Below are 16,490 nucleotides of genomic sequence, written 5' to 3' on the forward strand. Positions count from 1 at the left end.
CCACCCCGGCATTTCCACCTGGAGTGCCATGGTCTCGCCAGCGCAGCCCCGCAAACCCCCTCACCGCCGCCCCCCTCACCGCCACCACCCCCATCACCGCCGTCGCCGCCCTTGCCCTCGCCACCACCGCCCTTGCCGCCGCTGCCCTCGCCGCCACCGCCCTCGCCGCCGCCGCCCTCGCCGCTGCCACCGCCACCATCGCCACCACCGCCCTTGTTACCACCGCTCTCGCCGCCTCCCTCAGCGCCGCCGCCCTCCGCGCTGCCACCCTCGCCGCCACCACCGTCACTGCCGCCGCCTGCTACGCCACCTCCCACTCTGCACCCACCCTCGCTGCCGCCGCCCTTGCTGCCGCCACCGTCGCCACCGCCCTCGCCGCCGCCGCCCTCGCCACTGCCACCGCCACCATCGCCACCACCGCCCTTGTTACCACCGCTCTCGCCGCCTCCCTCAGCGCCGCCGCCCTCCGCGCTGCCACCCTCGCCGCCACCACCGTCACTGCCGCCGCCTGCTACGCCACCTCCCACTCTGCACCCACCCTCGCTGCCGCCGCCCTTGCTGCCGCCACCGTCGCCACCTCCCTCGCCGCCACCGCCTACTTCGCCTCCTCCTATTCTGCCACCCAGCCTGCCGCCGCCCTCCCCACCACTACCCTCGCCACCACCGCCGTCTCAACCGCCACCCTCACCGCCGCCGCCACCGCCAGCCCCCCCACCCTCACCCTCGCCGCCCTCGCCACCTCCACCCTCGCCACCTCCGTCCTTGCCACCGCCACCCTCGCCACCTCCACCCAGCGCACCTCCGCCGTCGCCACCACCTCCCAGCCCTCCTCCGCCGTCGCCGCCACCGCCGCCGCCACCCTCTCCTCCGCCCCCAAGCCCGCCGCCTCCCTCGCCGCCGCCACCGTCTCCGCCGCCGCCCTCGCCACCGCTCCTGAGCCCACCACCTCCGTCACCGTCACCACCTTCGCCGCCGCCGCCCTTACCACCGCCACCCTCGCCACCGTCCCCTTCCCCGCCGCCGCCCAGTTCGCCACCCAATCTACCGCTGCCCTCGCCCTCGCCACCCTTGCCGCCACCCACGCCGCCATTTCCGCCTCCCCTTATCTCGATCTGCGTGTCGGCCGTTCCTTCCTCGTGCAGCAGCTCCGAGAATGAAGTCCAGCACAACAGAAACGTGGACATCGTCATTACTGGCGACACGGTGGAGGCCGGAGACGTAATCAAGTGGGTACGCAAGGACGCGCTTGGCAGTCCCGCTAGCTGCGCTGGAGCGGGCGTAACTTCGCTGAGTGGCGACGATTTTGTGGTGCCCTCCGACCCCGTGGATGCCCTCGCGTCCAGCATTGACCACGGCGGCGAGGTGCGCCTAGAAGGGGGGCATCTCATGACGCAAATCGTGCTTCTAGGAGTGACTGACACGGCCGACGCCGATCGTGGCTACGCCGGCAACGTGTTCCTGCCAGCATCCGCCCCGCCCGCGTCGCCACCATGGTGGGAAGGCGTGGCGAACACCGCCTACGAGGACACCGGCACGTACGTAGCCTGCTTCGCGGACGCAAGCGTCGGCTCCCCCAGCGATCCAAGCTGGCCCGAAGATGCCAACTTTCTCCTACTTGACCACGTGATCCTTCATATCTTCCACGCGCCGCCTTCGCCTCCGCCCACACCACCGCCGCCCTCACCGCTGCCGCCCTTGCTGCCGCCGCCCTCACCACCGCCGCCCTCGCCGCCAGCACCCTCGCCGCCGCCACCCTATCCACCGCCGCCCTCACCTCTGCCACCGTCACCGCCACCACCTTCACCACCCCCGCCTTCACCATCCCCGCCCTCGCCGCCGCCGCCCTCGCCGCCGCCGCCCTCGCCGCCGCCACCCTCGCCGCCGCCACCCTCGCCGCCGCCACCCTCGCCGCCGCCGCCCTCGCCGCCGCCGCCCTCGCCGCCGCCGCCCTCTCCACCGCCACCCTTGCCGCCACCACCCTCGCCGCCGCCACCCTATCCACCGCCGCCCTCACCACCGCCGCCCTCACCGCCACCACCCTCACCACCCCTGCCTTCACCATCCCCGCCCTCACCGCCGCCACCCTCGCCGCCGCCACCCTCGCCGCCACCACCCTCGCCGCCGCCGCCGCCACTCTCGCCGCCGCCACCCTCGCCGCCACCGCCCACACCTCCACCACCATCACAACCACCACCCTCACCACCCTTGCTTCCGCCGCTCACACCACCACCCTCTCTGCCGCCGCCCGTACAACCCTCACCACCGCCGCCCTCTCCGCCACCGCCTTCTCCCCCGCCCCCGCGAACGCCGCCGCCGCTGGTGCCGTCTCCGCCCCCGCCATCGCCGCCGCCGCCGTTGTCGCCGTCTCTGCCCCCGCCATCGCCGCCGCCGCCCTCGTTCCCACCTGGGACGCCATTGATTTCGCCACAGCAGCCTCCACCACCGCCATTCCTGCCACCATCGTCACCTTCTTTGCCTCCACTGCCTTCGCCACCCCCGCCATCTCCACCGCCATCGCTTCCACCCGCTCCACCGCCGCCCTCGCCGTTGCGTCCACCCACTCCTCCGTCCTCTCCCCCCACCCCTTTGCTTTCGCCCGTAACGCCGTCGCCGTCGCCGCCTCTGCCGCCTCTTTTGCCGCTGCCATTGCAGCAAGGCTTGACAGATAATGGCGTTCAACCGCCGTCACTATTGTGGCTCATTGGCCTCTGCCTCGGCCTGTGCTGCGTGTGTGGCTGCTGCGGCGGCATAATACGAGCCGCTCGCTCAGGAATGCGGCTTGCGCGCGAAGCGAAAGCTGGCGACCTGCAAATCCACGTCCAGCTTGGAGGGTTGCGCAGCGTCAAGCTTGGAGCGGACATTTTCATCCGCGGCGAGGAGCGGCTCACAGTGACTTGCGTCACCGAAGTCAGCAGCCGCCTCTCTCGCGCAAAGCGGCTTCTCTGCGGCACCCGAGACTCATCGACAGACCTGATCCTCTCTGTCGCCCCAACCTTGCAAGGCAGCTATGCTCGAGGATCAACGGTGTGGCGACCCGACTCGTCTCGTGAGCGCCTTGGCCTACGGCCTTGGACACGCCGCCTGTCCTTCGCCGATGGAACTTTCGAGGATGGCTTTGGTATTCGAGAAGCAGAGACGCCGGGCGGGACGATCTTGCTCGCTTCGAACTCCCACTCTTGCGACTCGGTGGGGACCCAAACCGAGCCAGTCTACTGCCAGCCGGAGAACATGAGGTGCTGATGTGCTTGCGCGCTTGTACGTACTTGTGGCGACTACTGTGATGCATGTTACGTGGCGAGGAGTCTCGCTCTTACACAACCTCGAGTGCTGTCAAGATCAATCTCGGGGTTGGTGGTACGTGTGGCCTAAGACACAGTTACAGAGCCGTGTGGGGTGAGATCAGATGCATGCGAGAAGCTCAACATGTCTGCATGTGTATACGTGGCTGGGTTCACAGCGATTCTAGGTAAATTGGGAAACCAAATCACGGTCGCGGCCTTCCGACTCGCGCCTCCGCCTCACTGGCACTATTGTAGCCCTGGCCGGTGCGCGTGCGGAGTTGAAGTTCCGGAGTAAAAATTCGAACGCGTTCTCTCACGGTGACCAAAAAATGTCCACCTCAGAGGCACCTCCGGAGGCAGGCCGCCGCACGCCGGCGACACAGTTCCAGCTGTCGAGCTGACCCGCAGCTCCTCTCAGAGCGGGAACTGTGACGAAAGTTGACTGAGGCGGTTGTCAGGAATCATCATACGGATCACATGGTGGCTCTCTCATGACAGGAGACCGCCCGACCACTCCTGGGTGGCACTGCCACCGGTGTCGCTCGACGTCCTGTCGACAGCGTGCCGACAGCGACACAGACCATGTGGGACGCGCCGAGTATCGACCTCTACTGCTTACCCAGCCTTCGAGTGTATCCTGGCTGTGGTCCCACACCCACTGGTGTCCATCTCAGAGACCGCAGGAGGTCATGAGGGTCGATGGGAGAGCCAACCCCACAATGCCTAAAAAGCCGCTCGCTCGCTCCTATCCGTGCCACCCTATCCGTGGTCCTGCCGCCACCGCGCCATCCTCGCTCCTTCCTGCCGCCGCCCTCTGCTCAGTCGTTTGACCCGCCGCCCAATGCTCCGCCGTTCGCTGCCGTGGTCTGCCGCCGTGCCGCCGCTCCTTACCGTGCCGCCCCTTCCGCGCCTCGCCGCCCTTGCCATTTATTCGCCGTCCCTCCTGCCGTGCGTTACCGCCGTGCCGCCGTACCGCCGCTCCTACAGTGCCGCGCCGCCTCCCACACGCACACACCTTACCTCCTGCTCGACCGAGTTTGCGATGAGAAGTGACCCGAGCCGCCGGGTGCCCCGCAGCGGCCTCGCTGGACCAGAAGAACCGGTCCGCGAGTGCTCCGCAGCAGCCTCGCTGAGCCAGAACGTCGGCTCGCGAGGTGGGGTGCTAGTATGAGCCCGACCCAGGTCGTAGTGTTCTTGCTCCCAGCGCTTGCGCTTCGGCGGTTAGTGGTGCACTAACCTCCGAGAAACCCATCGGGTCGCTCCTCATTGCAAACCCTGTCAGCAGAGTCTCCTACGGGAATGTACGTAAGAGCTACATACACTGAAAAACCCAGCCCAGTACTTTACCATCTGCAAGCCGCCTGCTCCTTTTTACCCATCTCAAAGTGAAGTGTGTCCATTTTTGTTTATTTACCATCTGGATCTGCAAGACCATTATATAAGAGCTCATCACACTGCGCTCTTGCAGTGAGATACCGGGGATACGTGATAGTGCGTCGTCGCCGAGGCCCCGAGCTCGCTCTGCGTGAGAGATGCACATGCATCTCATACTGACAGGCTATATGTGACCTATGTCTCTCGCTCGCGGACGGCGGGCGCGGGGCTCCGCCGCGGGCCACTTGCACTCGATAAATATCAACGACTACCCGCAGTGCTGCCCGCGGACTTTGATAGATATGAGAGACAACCCCGGGCTCGCAAGGGACCCTAGCTGCGTGCTATGTCAATATACCTCCCGACGGGGCGTGCAGTCCTCACGCGGCCGCGGCCGGCGCGCCGAGGAGGGATCGCAGCGAATGGCGGTAGCGCAGCGAAGCGAGGAGCGAGCCCTTGGGGAGGCGCGGTGACTCGCGCGCCTTGAATGTGAAGTAGAAGAGCACGCGCCGGCCCTGCGCGTTCTCTCCGCCGCCATGCAGCAGCCGCGAGTCGAAGAGGGTCGCTGCGCCGGCCGGGAGGGTGCCGATGCGGCGCGGGGAGGAGCGGAGCAGCTGCAGCTTCTCGCCGGGCTCGCCGTTGAACCGCTCGTGCGCGGCGCGCGTGTGTGTGCCCGCGAGGAAGAAGGTCGGGCCGAGGTCGGGCGTCACCTCTTGCAGCGCGACAAAGGCGGTCAGCAGCGCCGTCTGCGGCGTGAAGCCCGTGTCTGGGTGGACGGGCTGGCGCGGGGCGCCGCGGTCGGAGATGAGGGCAGAGAGCTCGAACAGCTCCGGATCCTCGCCGAGCACCTGCGGTCCGTCGGTGAGCTTCAAGTCACCAGCAGGTCACCAGCAAGCCTCCACGCCTCCAGTCACCAGGGCCGCACACTGATCAACGACGCGCCCTACACTCCTCTTGCCGAGCGCCTCCTCGAGCGGCGGCGAGAGGAGGGGGGGGGATAATCTCGGCTAGTCTCGGCCAAGCTCGGCTAAGCGCGGCCAATCTTCACCTCCTCGAGCAGCGGCGCGAGCTGGGCAGCGCAAGCCTCGAGAGCGGAGGCGACGGGCGGGTCGAGCGGGAGGTAGAGGTCATACCTGCGAGTGGTCCATCGCACGTCCCTCACGCACTGACGCGTCCCTGACACGTCCCTGACGCGTACCCGCGGACAGTGGGGAGCGGGGATGGGGCGGGGATGGGGCGAGGCGCGGCAGAGTGCTCTGCGGCGGCGGCAGGCTCGTCTGCTAGGCTCGTCTGCTGCGGCGCCTGCTCGCGCGGGAGAGGACGCCTCCAAAGCGCTGCTCCGGAGCGGTGTCGTCGGCCGCCTCTGTCTTCGCCGTCTCCAGCCACTCCTCGACGTGGCTGCGGAGCCGCGCAGCCTCCGACGCCTCGAGCAGTCCGTCGACGAAGAGCACACCCTCCGACTCGAGCGAGGCTGCCGCCGCCGCTGTGGAAGTGGCGACCGCCGCCGCGGGCAAGCTCGCGGGCGGAAGCAGCGGCGCCTGCTCCATGAGATCGCCCTCCTCGTTTGCAACCTGCTGCACCGCGCTCGCCTCGAGGGCGGCCTGCGTCGCGCCGCCGTCGAAGAAGAAGAGGCCGGCGCCCGCAGCGGCAAGCGCAACGAGCAAGAGGTTGCCGGCGACCACATCGTCGACGCCGGCGCTCGTCAGCGCGTAGAAGAAGGCAAAGCAGAAGGCCGTCAGGCCGCCGGCCACGCCGAGCGCCTGTAGCGTCTCGCTTGGCCCCTCCGTCTCCTCCATCCGCACCACACCACCGCCGCGGCGAGCCGCCTCTGCAACGACAGCGGGCGGCGCGGGCGACAGGCCGGCGGACTGCGCTGGAAGCGAGGAGAGCGGCGGGCTGGCGCGCAGCGCGGGGACTAGGAAAGAGGTAGAGAGGGCTGAGAGAGCGAGCATAGCAGGCGAGCCCCAGCCGGGCGTCGCCACCGCAGGTGCGAAATGCTGGTGGGCTTCCCAGAAAAGAATCTTACAACAAAACTCCCTCGCACAACACTGGGCACGGGACTGGCGCGCACTGGCACGAACACAGAAAAGAACTAGGGAGTCGTGGTAGAAGGGAGCTCGGCGGGAAAAGATTCGATGCTTTGGTTTTTCTTGAAGTTTGACGCGACATGGGGACGTGTCTGTCCTCGACCCAGCCCTAGCTTGGGATGTCCCTTGTATTTATTTATTTATTGACGCGACACAAGAGCAATCCGGCAGGAATCTGTTATGTGACGATCAAACTCGGCGGGGGGGGGGGCGGGGTGCGGCGGGCTGTGTTCGGGTCGCTCCTGAGGTGAGCGCCTCCGCCCTCGCCCCCGCCCCTGCCCTGGCTGGCCTGGGTGGCATCTCCCCATTATCACGCGCCAAGTGGGAGGGAAGTGGACGGGGCCCTGAGCCGACCTAGCCCCAGACGGAACGGGGCCCCCGGGGGGGGGGGGGCGCCCAACACGTGCCCGGATTACTGTGCCTTCCCCGGGTGCAGCCTTTCGGTTCGTGAAGGGTCGGTGCGAGTCGTGCTTTCCTCGATTCCCCGCCCTCCCCCGCCATCTCCGCCGCTTTGGCTCTACAGCCACCACCGGGAGGCGGCGAGGCGAAATCAGACTCGGTCGAGAGACCCCAGATTGGCATCCATCCATGCCTCTCTGGACAGGGTGGCCCGCCACAACGACCCCTGGAATTGCGACTCGCCGCTTTCCTCCCGCTGTGATTCTGTGTGAGCTCTGAGTCTTGTCTGCCAACAATATACCTAAAAGGAGATGGGTAAAAAGGAACAGGTCCCGCCCTGCGGTCTTTCCAGGGTTCTTTGTGGGTGTGGTCGGCGACTAGCCGGGGTCGTCCTAGTCCGACGATGTACTTACCACGCCTCCCGGTCCCCGGCCACACAGGGTGCTAGAGCCATGCCCAAGAGACGCAGCAACGTGCTGCGCGGCGCGGACAGCGACGAGGACGAATCGGCGGCAACCGGGCGCGCCGGGCTCGGAGGCCTGAGGCTCGCAAAGGCTCTGCTCGGGGAGGAGGACCTCGCCGAGCTGCGAGCTGCGTTGACTGTGCAGCAGAGTGCGCGCAACCCGCGATGGAGCGCGCCGCCGCCCTTTGCCGTGTTTCGCGAGACGGAGCACCTGATCTCTGTGCCGCGCCACTTTCCGCTCAAGCCCGCGCTGCGCGAGGCGGCCAGGCCAGCCCTGTGCGCGGGCGAGGCGGCGACGCTGATCTTCCGGGGCTCGCTCACGCCGCTGCAGGAGCAGGCGGTGCGAGCCATGCGCGAGGCGTACGATCGCGAGGGCGGCGGCATCCTCAGCCTCTACTGCGGCGGCGGCAAGACGGTGTGCGCGCTGCGGCTCGTCGCCGACGTCGGGCAGAGGACGCTCGTCGTCGTGCACAAGGAGTTCCTGGTGGAGCAGTGGATCGAGCGGATCCGCCACTTTCTGCCGGAGGCGCGCATCGGGCGGATCAAGCAGAACGTCGCCGAGGTGCACGGCACGGACGTGGTGGTGGGGATGCTGCAGTCCCTCACGCGCCGAGGTGACGAGTACTCGCTCGGCGGGTTTGGTCACGTGGTGGTGGACGAGTGCCACCACATCTGCGCGCGCTCCTTCTCTTCGCTCCTCTTCGGCGTCGGCGGCGTCGGCTGCCGCTTGCTCGGGCTCTCCGCCACCGCCACGCGCTCCGACGGCCTGACCCAGGTTCTGCACTGGTTCATGGGCGCCACCGCATTCAGCGCCACGCGTGGTGCAGCCGCCGCAAGGAGGGTGCGTGTGCGGCGGCTGCGTGGCAGCGGCGGCGACGCTGTTGGCGGCGGCAGCGGCGTCGAGATCGTCTCGGCCCTTGCGGAGGACGAGCGGCGCTCGCGCCGCGTCGCTGCGCTGGTCGCGGCGCTCGCGGCGTCTGGCAGGAAGGTGCTCGTGCTGAGCGACCGGAGGGCCCACCTACTCTCGCTGCAGCCGCTCGTGCTCGAAGCGGCCGCGGCGGCCTCGCCGGCGGCGGCCTCGCGGCTGCCGGCGGCGGCCTCGCAGCCGGCGGCGGACACGCAGCCGGCGGCGGACTCGCAGCCGGCGGCGGACACGCAGCCGGCGGCGGACTCGCAGCCGGCGGCGGGCGCGGCGGCCGTCGGCGCGGTCAGCGTCGACTTTTACTTGGGCGGCATGCGGGCGAGCCAGCTGCGGGATGCGGCGGAGAAGAGCGTGCTGCTGGGAACCTATGGGATGTCAAGCGAGGGCCTCGACATCGCCGCGCTCGACACGCTCGTGCTCGCGACGCCCCGGGCGAACGTGGAGCAGAGCGTGGGCCGCATCATGCGCGGCGGCGCGGCCAATGAGCCGCTTGTTGTCGACGTGGTCGACGGCGGTGCGTACTGCGCCCGCCTCGCATCGAAGCGGCTCTCCCTGTATCGCTCCGCTGGGTACCAGCTCGACGACGTCGGCGGCGGCGGCGACGGCAGCGACGGCGGCGACGTCGACGGCGACGCTGCTTCGGACGCGGACGAGGATGCCGTTGCCGACACCGGTGCAGGCGCGGCGGACGACGGCGAGGCCGCCGAGGGCGCGGGCCAGGGCAGCGCAGGGGCTGTAGTGGGCGCTGCCGGCGCTCGAGGAGGCTCGGGAGATGTGAGGGTTCTGATCGACGGGTTCCGGTTCCGGCCGCAAGCACACGCGCAAGGGGCCTGCGCGGCCGGCAGTACACACTCTGCTGGGGGGCTGGTCAGGTCGAAGTACTTCGCTTGAAATTCCAGTTTCACCTCGGTTTAACACCGCCGGTGCACTTGGAGCACTTGGAGTGCAGTCGTCAGCCTCACCCCCAGGGCCGGGGAGCTAAGAAGCGCACCCAGCGGAGCGCTTGGAGCACTGGACTTGGAGCACTTGGAGTCGCCGCACTTGGAGCACTTGGAGTGCAGTCATTAACCGCACATCCAGGGCCGGGGAGCTGAGAAGCGCACCCAGCGGGCCGGATGATTGGGATCGGGTTGCGGGCAAGAGAGCCCTAGCCCTGGGGGGTGCGCGGTCGCAGGGCCATATCGTTACCGCCTTTTTTTCTCTGCCGAGCGAGAGAGGCGCGCGTCGGAGAGGTGTTTCGACCGAGTGTGTTTCGACCGAGTGCTATCCGATACGAGCGTCCTCACGTTTGATGCACTGGCAGACGATCTCTGCTCGCCATGCCAAGCACGTGTGCTGCAGGCGACGACCCGTCCGAGGGCGCTGCCGAGGCAGACCCGCCCTTCCCTTGGCGCGCCGTCCTCATCCTTCTCCTGGTGCGGCTCGGCGACGGCCTCGTCTCCGTGATGCTTTATCCGATGCTGCCATTCATGGTGGCCGGCTTCGGCGTGCCGCCGAGCAGCGTCGGCATGTGGGTCGGCGTGCTGGGCACCTCGTACAACCTGCTGCAGATCCCGGCCAACGTGGCCTGGGGCCACGCCTCTGACCGCTTCGGCCGGCGGCCCGTCATGCTGCTCGGCCAGCTGTCCCTCGCCGCGGCCACACTCGCTCTGGGCGTCTCGCGCTCGCTCCCCTTCGCCATCGGCGCCCGCTGCCTCTCCGGAGCGCTCCACGGCAACCTCAGCGTCGCCGCCGCCGCCGCCTGCGACGTGACTCGGCCGGCGGAGCGTGCGCGCGCCTTCTCACTGCTCGGCCTGGTCTTCTCGCTCGCCTTCGGCCTCGGGCCGCTTCTCGGCGCCCTCCTCTCCCGCCCTGCCGCCTGGGACCCCGCCGTCCGCAAGTCGCCGCTCGACACGTACCCGTACCTCCTTCCGTGCGCCGCCGCGTCGGCCGTCTGCATGTGCGGCGCCGTCTCTCTCGCCTGGCTCGAGCTGCCCCCGCGAGCCACATGCTCCTCCTCCCCGAGCGCCCAGCCGCCTAGCCCGGCCCCTCTCACGCCGGCAGAGGGCGGCGGCGGTGGCGGCGGCGGCGGCGGCGGCGGCGGCGGGGCGGCGGCAGGCGGCGGTGGAGGGGCGGCGGAGGGCTGCGATGCCTCGCCGCCGCCGCCACGGCACACCTCCGCCCCGTCCGCGGAGGCGGCAGGGCTGGGCGCGCCACTCCTCCTCGGCGCCTCCGCCGCGCCGGCCGCGCCTCCTCCGCCCTCTCCTGGCAGCGGGAGGGGCTCCGCCCCAGGCCTGCGGTGCAGTGCGGGCATGGGCGCGCTGTGCGCCGCCCACTGCGGCTACGGCTTCCTCGTCGCGGGAGGCGCCTCCCCTGCGCCCTCTCCCCTCCCGCTCCCCTCTCCCGCCGCCGAGGCAACCGCGGCCTGACTGCCACAACTCGGCTGCCCAGGCGCCGAGCTCTTTCCGCTCTTCGCGTCGGCGCCGCGGCCAGAGGGGCTCGGCCTCACCACCGACCAGACGGGCTTCGCCCTGTCGCCGCTCTCGCTAGGCGCCTCGCCGTCCCCGTGCCCCGACCCCTCCCCCGTCGCCTTGACACGGCTGCCCCTCTGAGAGAGGCTGTGAGAGAGAGGCTGTGAGAGAGAGGCTGTGAGAGAGAGGCTCTGAGAGAGAGGCTGTGAGAGAGAGGCTGTGAGAGAGGCTCTGAGAGAGAGGCGGCAGCGGCAGGCTGCGCCCTCTTGTGCGCCTAGGCCTCATCGCCGGCTCGCTCTCCTTCCCCTTCCTCGCCGCGCGCCACGGGCCCGCTGCCGTCTACCGCGCCGCCGCGGGCCTCTACTTCTTCTCAAACGTGCTGATGCCCCAGCTCACCTCCGCCCAGCGGCTCGGCGCCCTCCCCCTGTGGGCCTCTGTCGTCGCCATCTCCCTCGTCCGATCCCTCGGAGGCCCGCTCGGCTTCCCCGCGCTGGCCGTGCTCCTCAACGCCGCCCTCGCCGTGGGCGAGAGGCCGCGGGCGAGACGACCACCGCTGGCCCGCTTCCCCAATCTCCGCGTCGTCACTCTCCGCGGCGGCGAATGACCGTAGGGCCTGTGGAATGGCATCGCCTCTTCGTGTCTCGCCGCCGGCCGCGCCGCCGCGCCCATCGCTGTCGGCTCCGTGTGGTCGCTCGCCCTCCGCCACTCTGGCGAGCCCTTGGAGAGCGGCGGCGCGAGGGCGTGGCCGTGGCCGGTGGACTACCACCTGCCCTTTTACCTATTATGCGTGGTGTCGGTACTGTGCGGGTTGCTCTCCCTCCGCTTCCCGAGAGCCGCGTCCGGAGCTGTCTTGTGATCTCTGCTTCCTTGTTTTTGTCGAACTTGTGTGACACGTTTTTAGAAAACCAACTTTTAGCAAGGCCTACATGTATTCTGTGTGCGGTCGCCTCGCTTCAACCTTCGTGCCACCTCGCGGTCGCCCCCTTCTCGTCGTGCCTTTTCTTTCTTTTCTTGAGCTGCGAAAATTCTTGTTGGCTGGGGAACAAGCCGGCCGCATACTACAGTGGTCACACCGAGCGCCCGACGGGGACATCCAAGCGCAGGCCCCGCACGCGGCCCTTCTGATGTTCGCTTTGCGCGGCTTCCGCGCCTTCGCGAAAGCGGCGCCGGTGTGTTAGAGTTGTGGCCCAGCACAGCACACAGCCGGCACTCAAAGGCCGTCCTCACGTCACTCTACTCCTCATACCAGGCTGCGTCGGCTGCCGCCGTCTGCACAGTGAAGGGCTCCGCCTCCGACTATATCGCGCAGACGCAGGTCGAGTCCGCGGCTGGCGTGGACTGGCCGCGCAACGCCGCCTTCGCCGCCTTTTCTGGCCTCTACCTCGGTGTTGGGCAGCATCTGATCTACAACAGAGCATTTACGGTGCTGTTTGGGAGCGGCCAGGATCTGCGCACCGGTCTGAAGAAGGTGCTCGCGGACAGCCTCGTGCACGTTCCGCTGATATACCTGCCGCTCTACTACCCCTTCAAGAGCGTAGTGCTCGGCGAGGGTAGTTTTCTCGACGGGCTAGCCCGCTACCGCGCCGACGCTCACGACGTGCTCACTACGTACTGGAGCATCTGGCCGGCGCTGCACCTGGTCAACTTCACGCTCACGCCGCCTGAGTTGCGCATCAGCCTCGTTGCGGCCGTGAGCTTCGGTTGGCTCGTTTATTTGTCGTGGCGCTCGCACGCCGATGAGGAGGTGTCTGGCAGTGAGGAGCACACCACAGCTGCGCTGCATGGCGGTGGGTAGGGCCCGGGTCCAAGCCGTTGTGAAATCGGCCTGGTGAAATGTCAAATGAGAGATGTTCTCATTTTAGGCTGTGTTATACTTCTTAAGTAAGGTTCGAACGACAGCCCAGCCCTTGTGGCCATCTCGCTGCATGGCCATATTGCATATCGGCATCGCACGCGCTTCACAACCGAACAAACCAAACACAACCGCGCCAGTGCGTGCATGTTGTGTCCACACACAGACCCGCGAAAAACACTGCTCACTGCACAGCCACACACTGGCCTTTTACGGTTTTCAGGTGCCGGGAGGGTGCTGGTAACACGTGCCAGTCCGCGCCTGTGTCGACCAACGAGCTTGTGAAGATCCAGTGCGTTTATGTGAAGATCGAATGCAACTTGTGATGAAGGACGCGCGACGCGCGCGCGGTTTGGGGCGTTTATTTTACATGAAGGCTTCGCGCTACGCGCTCCTCGCGACGCAGCACGCGCGCGCGCAGCTCGCGTCGCCGGCGCGGAGCGCCTCTACGCCGCGCCCCCGCGACGAATGTGGGGTGTGTATAGCCCGAAGACGCCTATGACGGTGGACGAGTTTCCGGGCTCGGTCCATTCGCTGGATGTGCTCGTCTTCACCTTGGTGCTTCTGGTGCTCGCGCACACCCGCGGCTCGCCATGGAAGCTTGCGCTCGCCGCCGCGTCGCTCGCGCTTGGCCTCCTGACCGAGCAGCTCAGCCTGCGGTTGGGAGGGACGCACTGCCACGCGAGTGGGATTGTCAACGTCTCGACGTGCTCCTCGGCCAACTCGGTCTTCTGGTACATTCCGTGGGTCTACACGGGCGTGACTTGTGCCCGCCGCCTGACCGACGAACGCTCGTGGGCCTTTCCTCTGCTCAGCGGTATGCTCTTCTTCGGGCTGTGCGGAGTGTACGAAGCGCAGGGTCCGCTGGTGGGCTGGTGGCGCTGGCCGGCGGCCGATGGCCTTGTCGCGTCTGGCTGCACCATCTGGCAGGCGGGGCCACTCGGGCTCGACGCGCGCGGCCTCGTTGCGTCACCGCACGTGATGGAGGCGCTCGGCGAGCGGCTCTTCGGCGTGCCGGTGATGGCGCCCTACTTCCACTTCGCCTTCGGCTGGGGAATCGCCGTGGTCTATCAGCTCACCGCCTTCAAGTCGCACGCGCTGCCGGTACTCCTCGGGCCGACAATCGCACTCGTCTGGGACCCCGCCATGCGGGTCGTCTGCACCGCCTTTGGCGCCAGCAAGTTGGCGGCGGTCTGCGCGCTGATGCTCGGCTCGACGTTCGCGGCTCTGGCGCTCTCAGCGCCGCCACAGCCCTCTCCTCCGCGCGACCTGCTCCTCTTCTCCATCCCACTCCTCTCCGGCACGACCTTTGCCCTGCATGCGATCGTCGGCGCCGGCGCCCTTCGCGAGCCGCCGGAGCTCAAGCTCTTCGTGGTGACGCTCGCGCTCTGCGCCACGCTCCTGTTCGCACGCTCCTGCGGCCTCCTCCCGCGCGTGCCGATCGCGAGCACGGCGACCGAGGCGAAGAAGTGGGCGTGAGAACACTGTGCCTTGGTAGTTGAGACGGCTGGGAGGGACCGCTAAGGTACAGGTCGTTTGTGCACCGACGCCCGCGTGCCCAAGCATGCGCTTGTGCGCCTAGCTCCAGTATCCCCACGTAGAATAGTGCAAGGTCCGACAGGTTCGACAGGGTCGCGCTCAAATTTCTTTTTTTCGAAGCCGCGCGCGGGAGAGAAGCATCCGCAACCCGGATCAACCCCGCTCCCCTTACATGCCCGGCCGAACGAAGGCTGGCTCGGCGCCGCGTAGGCGTACGTCAGTACACGTTAGTTTAGAGCCATGCCGCCAACTGGGCAAGTACTAGAGAGGCGCATATGTCTCAGGCCACAAAAAAACTGTTCAGTTTTCAAAGGCAAAAACGCCGGCGTACGCCCTCCCCTCACACTGACACTTCTCCCCTATTCCCAACTTTAGGTTGCGCACGTCTCCCAGCGAGCTAGGATCTCCGCTTTTTCTCCCCTAGTCATCCGCCCGCGCCGCGCGCCTCTATGGGCGTCTAGTGCAGCCACTGACAGAACTATTCCCGAGGAGTGGTCGACGTCTCGCCTGAAGTCGGGTGGGCTCGCGCACTGCTTAGCCCTAGGGGAGGTGTGTGTGTGAGGTGGTGGAATGGTAAGGTTTCAGGCCACAGGGGTGGGGGATTTGGGGGATGAGTCAGGAGCCAGCAGATATCATGTCCTTACGCACAAGCATGCGCGACTTGCACTCTTTCGTGCCGCTCGCTCGCCGGTGCGCGGCGCATGGCCTCCCGCGCGGCTCGCGCTCACTCGGCCTGCCTCCGCCTCACGGCTGGCTGAGCATGCCATGGGTCCGCCTGGTGCGGCGCTGCTCGCTCGCTGCGCTGCACAAAGCTGCGAGAAGCAGGGTGGCCTCCTGAGCTTGAGCATGGCGCAGCGCGGCTGCTGGTGCTCGAGGGCGGCCGTGCAGTGGCGTGAGGGCCTGATTGGTGGTGACCTCGTGCTGCATCAGCGTGCGCAGCATGCTCCCTCACCCGGTGCTGAGACATGCTGGTGGGCGACTGGCGCCAGCTTCTCAGTGCTGTCCCTGGCGTTGTGCAGCATGTCGCAATGCTCCTGCTGCGCTGACCGGCGCGCGGGGCGCGTCGTGCCGCGAGAGGAGCGAGAGGCTCGAGGCGCGCGGCTGTCGGTCATCCGCGACGCGCTTCATTTTCAGTGTATGTATGTAGCTCTTACGTACATTCCCGTAGGAGACTCTGCTGACAGGGTTTGCGATGAGGAGCGACCCGAAGGGTTTCATTTTTGCTGCGCTGTAATCTCGCTGACTAACACCGATACTAAACACCGAAAGAAAGACAACAGCGAAGGAGAGGAGTGTGGGCAAGAGTTTTTGTGGAGTGTGGTGCTAGCCGTCGCCACCCTTGCTTGGGCGTCTGCCTCTTGAGGGAAGGGGCTGAGGTGTGTCTGTGCCAGGTCTGTGCATGCATGCATGTGTGTGTGTGCGCGCGCGCGAGCCGCCCTGAACGCCACGAGCGCGCCGCGAGCGCCGTAGCGCCGCGAACGCCGGCGAGCGCCGTCGGCAGCGCGCGCACCGCCACCCAAAAGCGGAGGTACATCAGGAGCCGCAGCCGGCCTGCTTTATCAACCCCGCAGCTGCGGTGGCGAGACCGGACCGCGGGGCCGCATGAATTCTTTTGCGCGGCGATGTTGCTTTTTGTCCAGCTCACGATCTGCTTCGTCGCGCCGCCGCAGCTGCGGGACGCCAGAGCAGCCCGAACATTGCCACGCGTCGCGCCACCGCGTCTCGACTATTACGACGCCGACGGCAAGTTAGTCCGGACTGACGCCAGCGGACCTGGCGAGCGGCAGCGGCGCATTGACGAGGCGCTGGCGGCGGCGGATGCCAAGCTGGACGCGCTTGCGGAGACGGACAACATGCTACGCGCAAAGTCCATGGCTGAGCTCGGTAGCCCGCCGCCAGCGCCTGACTCTGCGCCCGAACTCGGAGGCGCGCTCGCTGCTGCGCCAAATATCTTGGGCGCCATCGCAGTGGGGCTCTTCCTCTTAAACGGCGTGGGCGTCTTCGGCGACGGCGGCGACTGGTTGGAGACCAAGGCCGCGTCCTTGACGGAGAAGGCGGAGAGCATGGGACAGGTTGAATACAAGTCGTCGAGGCAGATCGACTATAAGCCCAGCTTCTGAGCT

The 16,490-nt window shown here is 67.5% G+C and overlaps 5 protein-coding genes across 5 annotated transcripts; 4 read left to right on the forward strand and 1 right to left on the reverse strand.

Annotated features, from left to right (window-relative positions):
• Nucleotides 1-4,899: 4,899 nt before the first annotated feature.
• EMIHUDRAFT_468697 (hypothetical protein) lies at nucleotides 4,900-6,629 on the reverse strand. The gene is made up of 4 exons (XM_005780631.1): nucleotides 5,958-6,629; nucleotides 5,704-5,788; nucleotides 5,570-5,623; nucleotides 4,900-5,503 (listed from the first exon to the last, which is right to left on the reverse strand). The coding sequence occupies exons 1-4, from the start codon at nucleotides 6,605-6,607 to the stop codon at nucleotides 5,036-5,038; spliced, it is 1,257 nt and encodes a 418-aa protein (XP_005780688.1). The 5' UTR covers nucleotides 6,608-6,629; the 3' UTR covers nucleotides 4,900-5,035.
• A 964-nt stretch (nucleotides 6,630-7,593) lies between these two features.
• Nucleotides 7,594-9,265, forward strand: EMIHUDRAFT_234858 (hypothetical protein; the record flags this gene model as incomplete). The annotated part of the gene is made up of 4 exons (XM_005780632.1): nucleotides 7,594-8,445; nucleotides 8,530-8,643; nucleotides 8,854-9,095; nucleotides 9,181-9,265. The coding sequence occupies 4 exons, from the start codon at nucleotides 7,594-7,596 to the stop codon at nucleotides 9,263-9,265; spliced, it is 1,293 nt and encodes a 430-aa protein (XP_005780689.1).
• Nucleotides 9,266-9,845: 580 nt separating this feature from the next.
• Nucleotides 9,846-11,580, forward strand: EMIHUDRAFT_234859 (hypothetical protein; the record flags this gene model as incomplete). The annotated part of the gene is made up of 3 exons (XM_005780633.1): nucleotides 9,846-10,465; nucleotides 10,798-10,859; nucleotides 11,255-11,580. 3 exons carry the CDS (start codon nucleotides 9,846-9,848, stop codon nucleotides 11,578-11,580), a joined length of 1,008 nt encoding a protein of 335 aa, XP_005780690.1.
• A 520-nt stretch (nucleotides 11,581-12,100) lies between these two features.
• On the forward strand, nucleotides 12,101-12,771 carry EMIHUDRAFT_234860 (hypothetical protein; the record flags this gene model as incomplete). Its single annotated transcript, XM_005780634.1, has 2 exons — nucleotides 12,101-12,145; nucleotides 12,226-12,771. The coding sequence occupies 2 exons, from the start codon at nucleotides 12,101-12,103 to the stop codon at nucleotides 12,769-12,771; spliced, it is 591 nt and encodes a 196-aa protein (XP_005780691.1).
• A 555-nt stretch (nucleotides 12,772-13,326) lies between these two features.
• On the forward strand, nucleotides 13,327-14,307 carry EMIHUDRAFT_234862 (hypothetical protein; the record flags this gene model as incomplete). The annotated part of the gene is made up of 1 exon (XM_005780635.1): nucleotides 13,327-14,307. The coding sequence occupies one exon, from the start codon at nucleotides 13,327-13,329 to the stop codon at nucleotides 14,305-14,307; it is 981 nt and encodes a 326-aa protein (XP_005780692.1).
• Between the last annotated feature and the right edge of the window lie 2,183 nt (nucleotides 14,308-16,490).

The sequence above is a fragment of the Emiliania huxleyi genome (genome assembly GCF_000372725.1).
Source record: "Emiliania huxleyi CCMP1516 chromosome Unknown EMIHUscaffold_210, whole genome shotgun sequence".
Taxonomy (NCBI): Eukaryota; Haptophyta; order Isochrysidales; family Noelaerhabdaceae; genus Emiliania; species Emiliania huxleyi.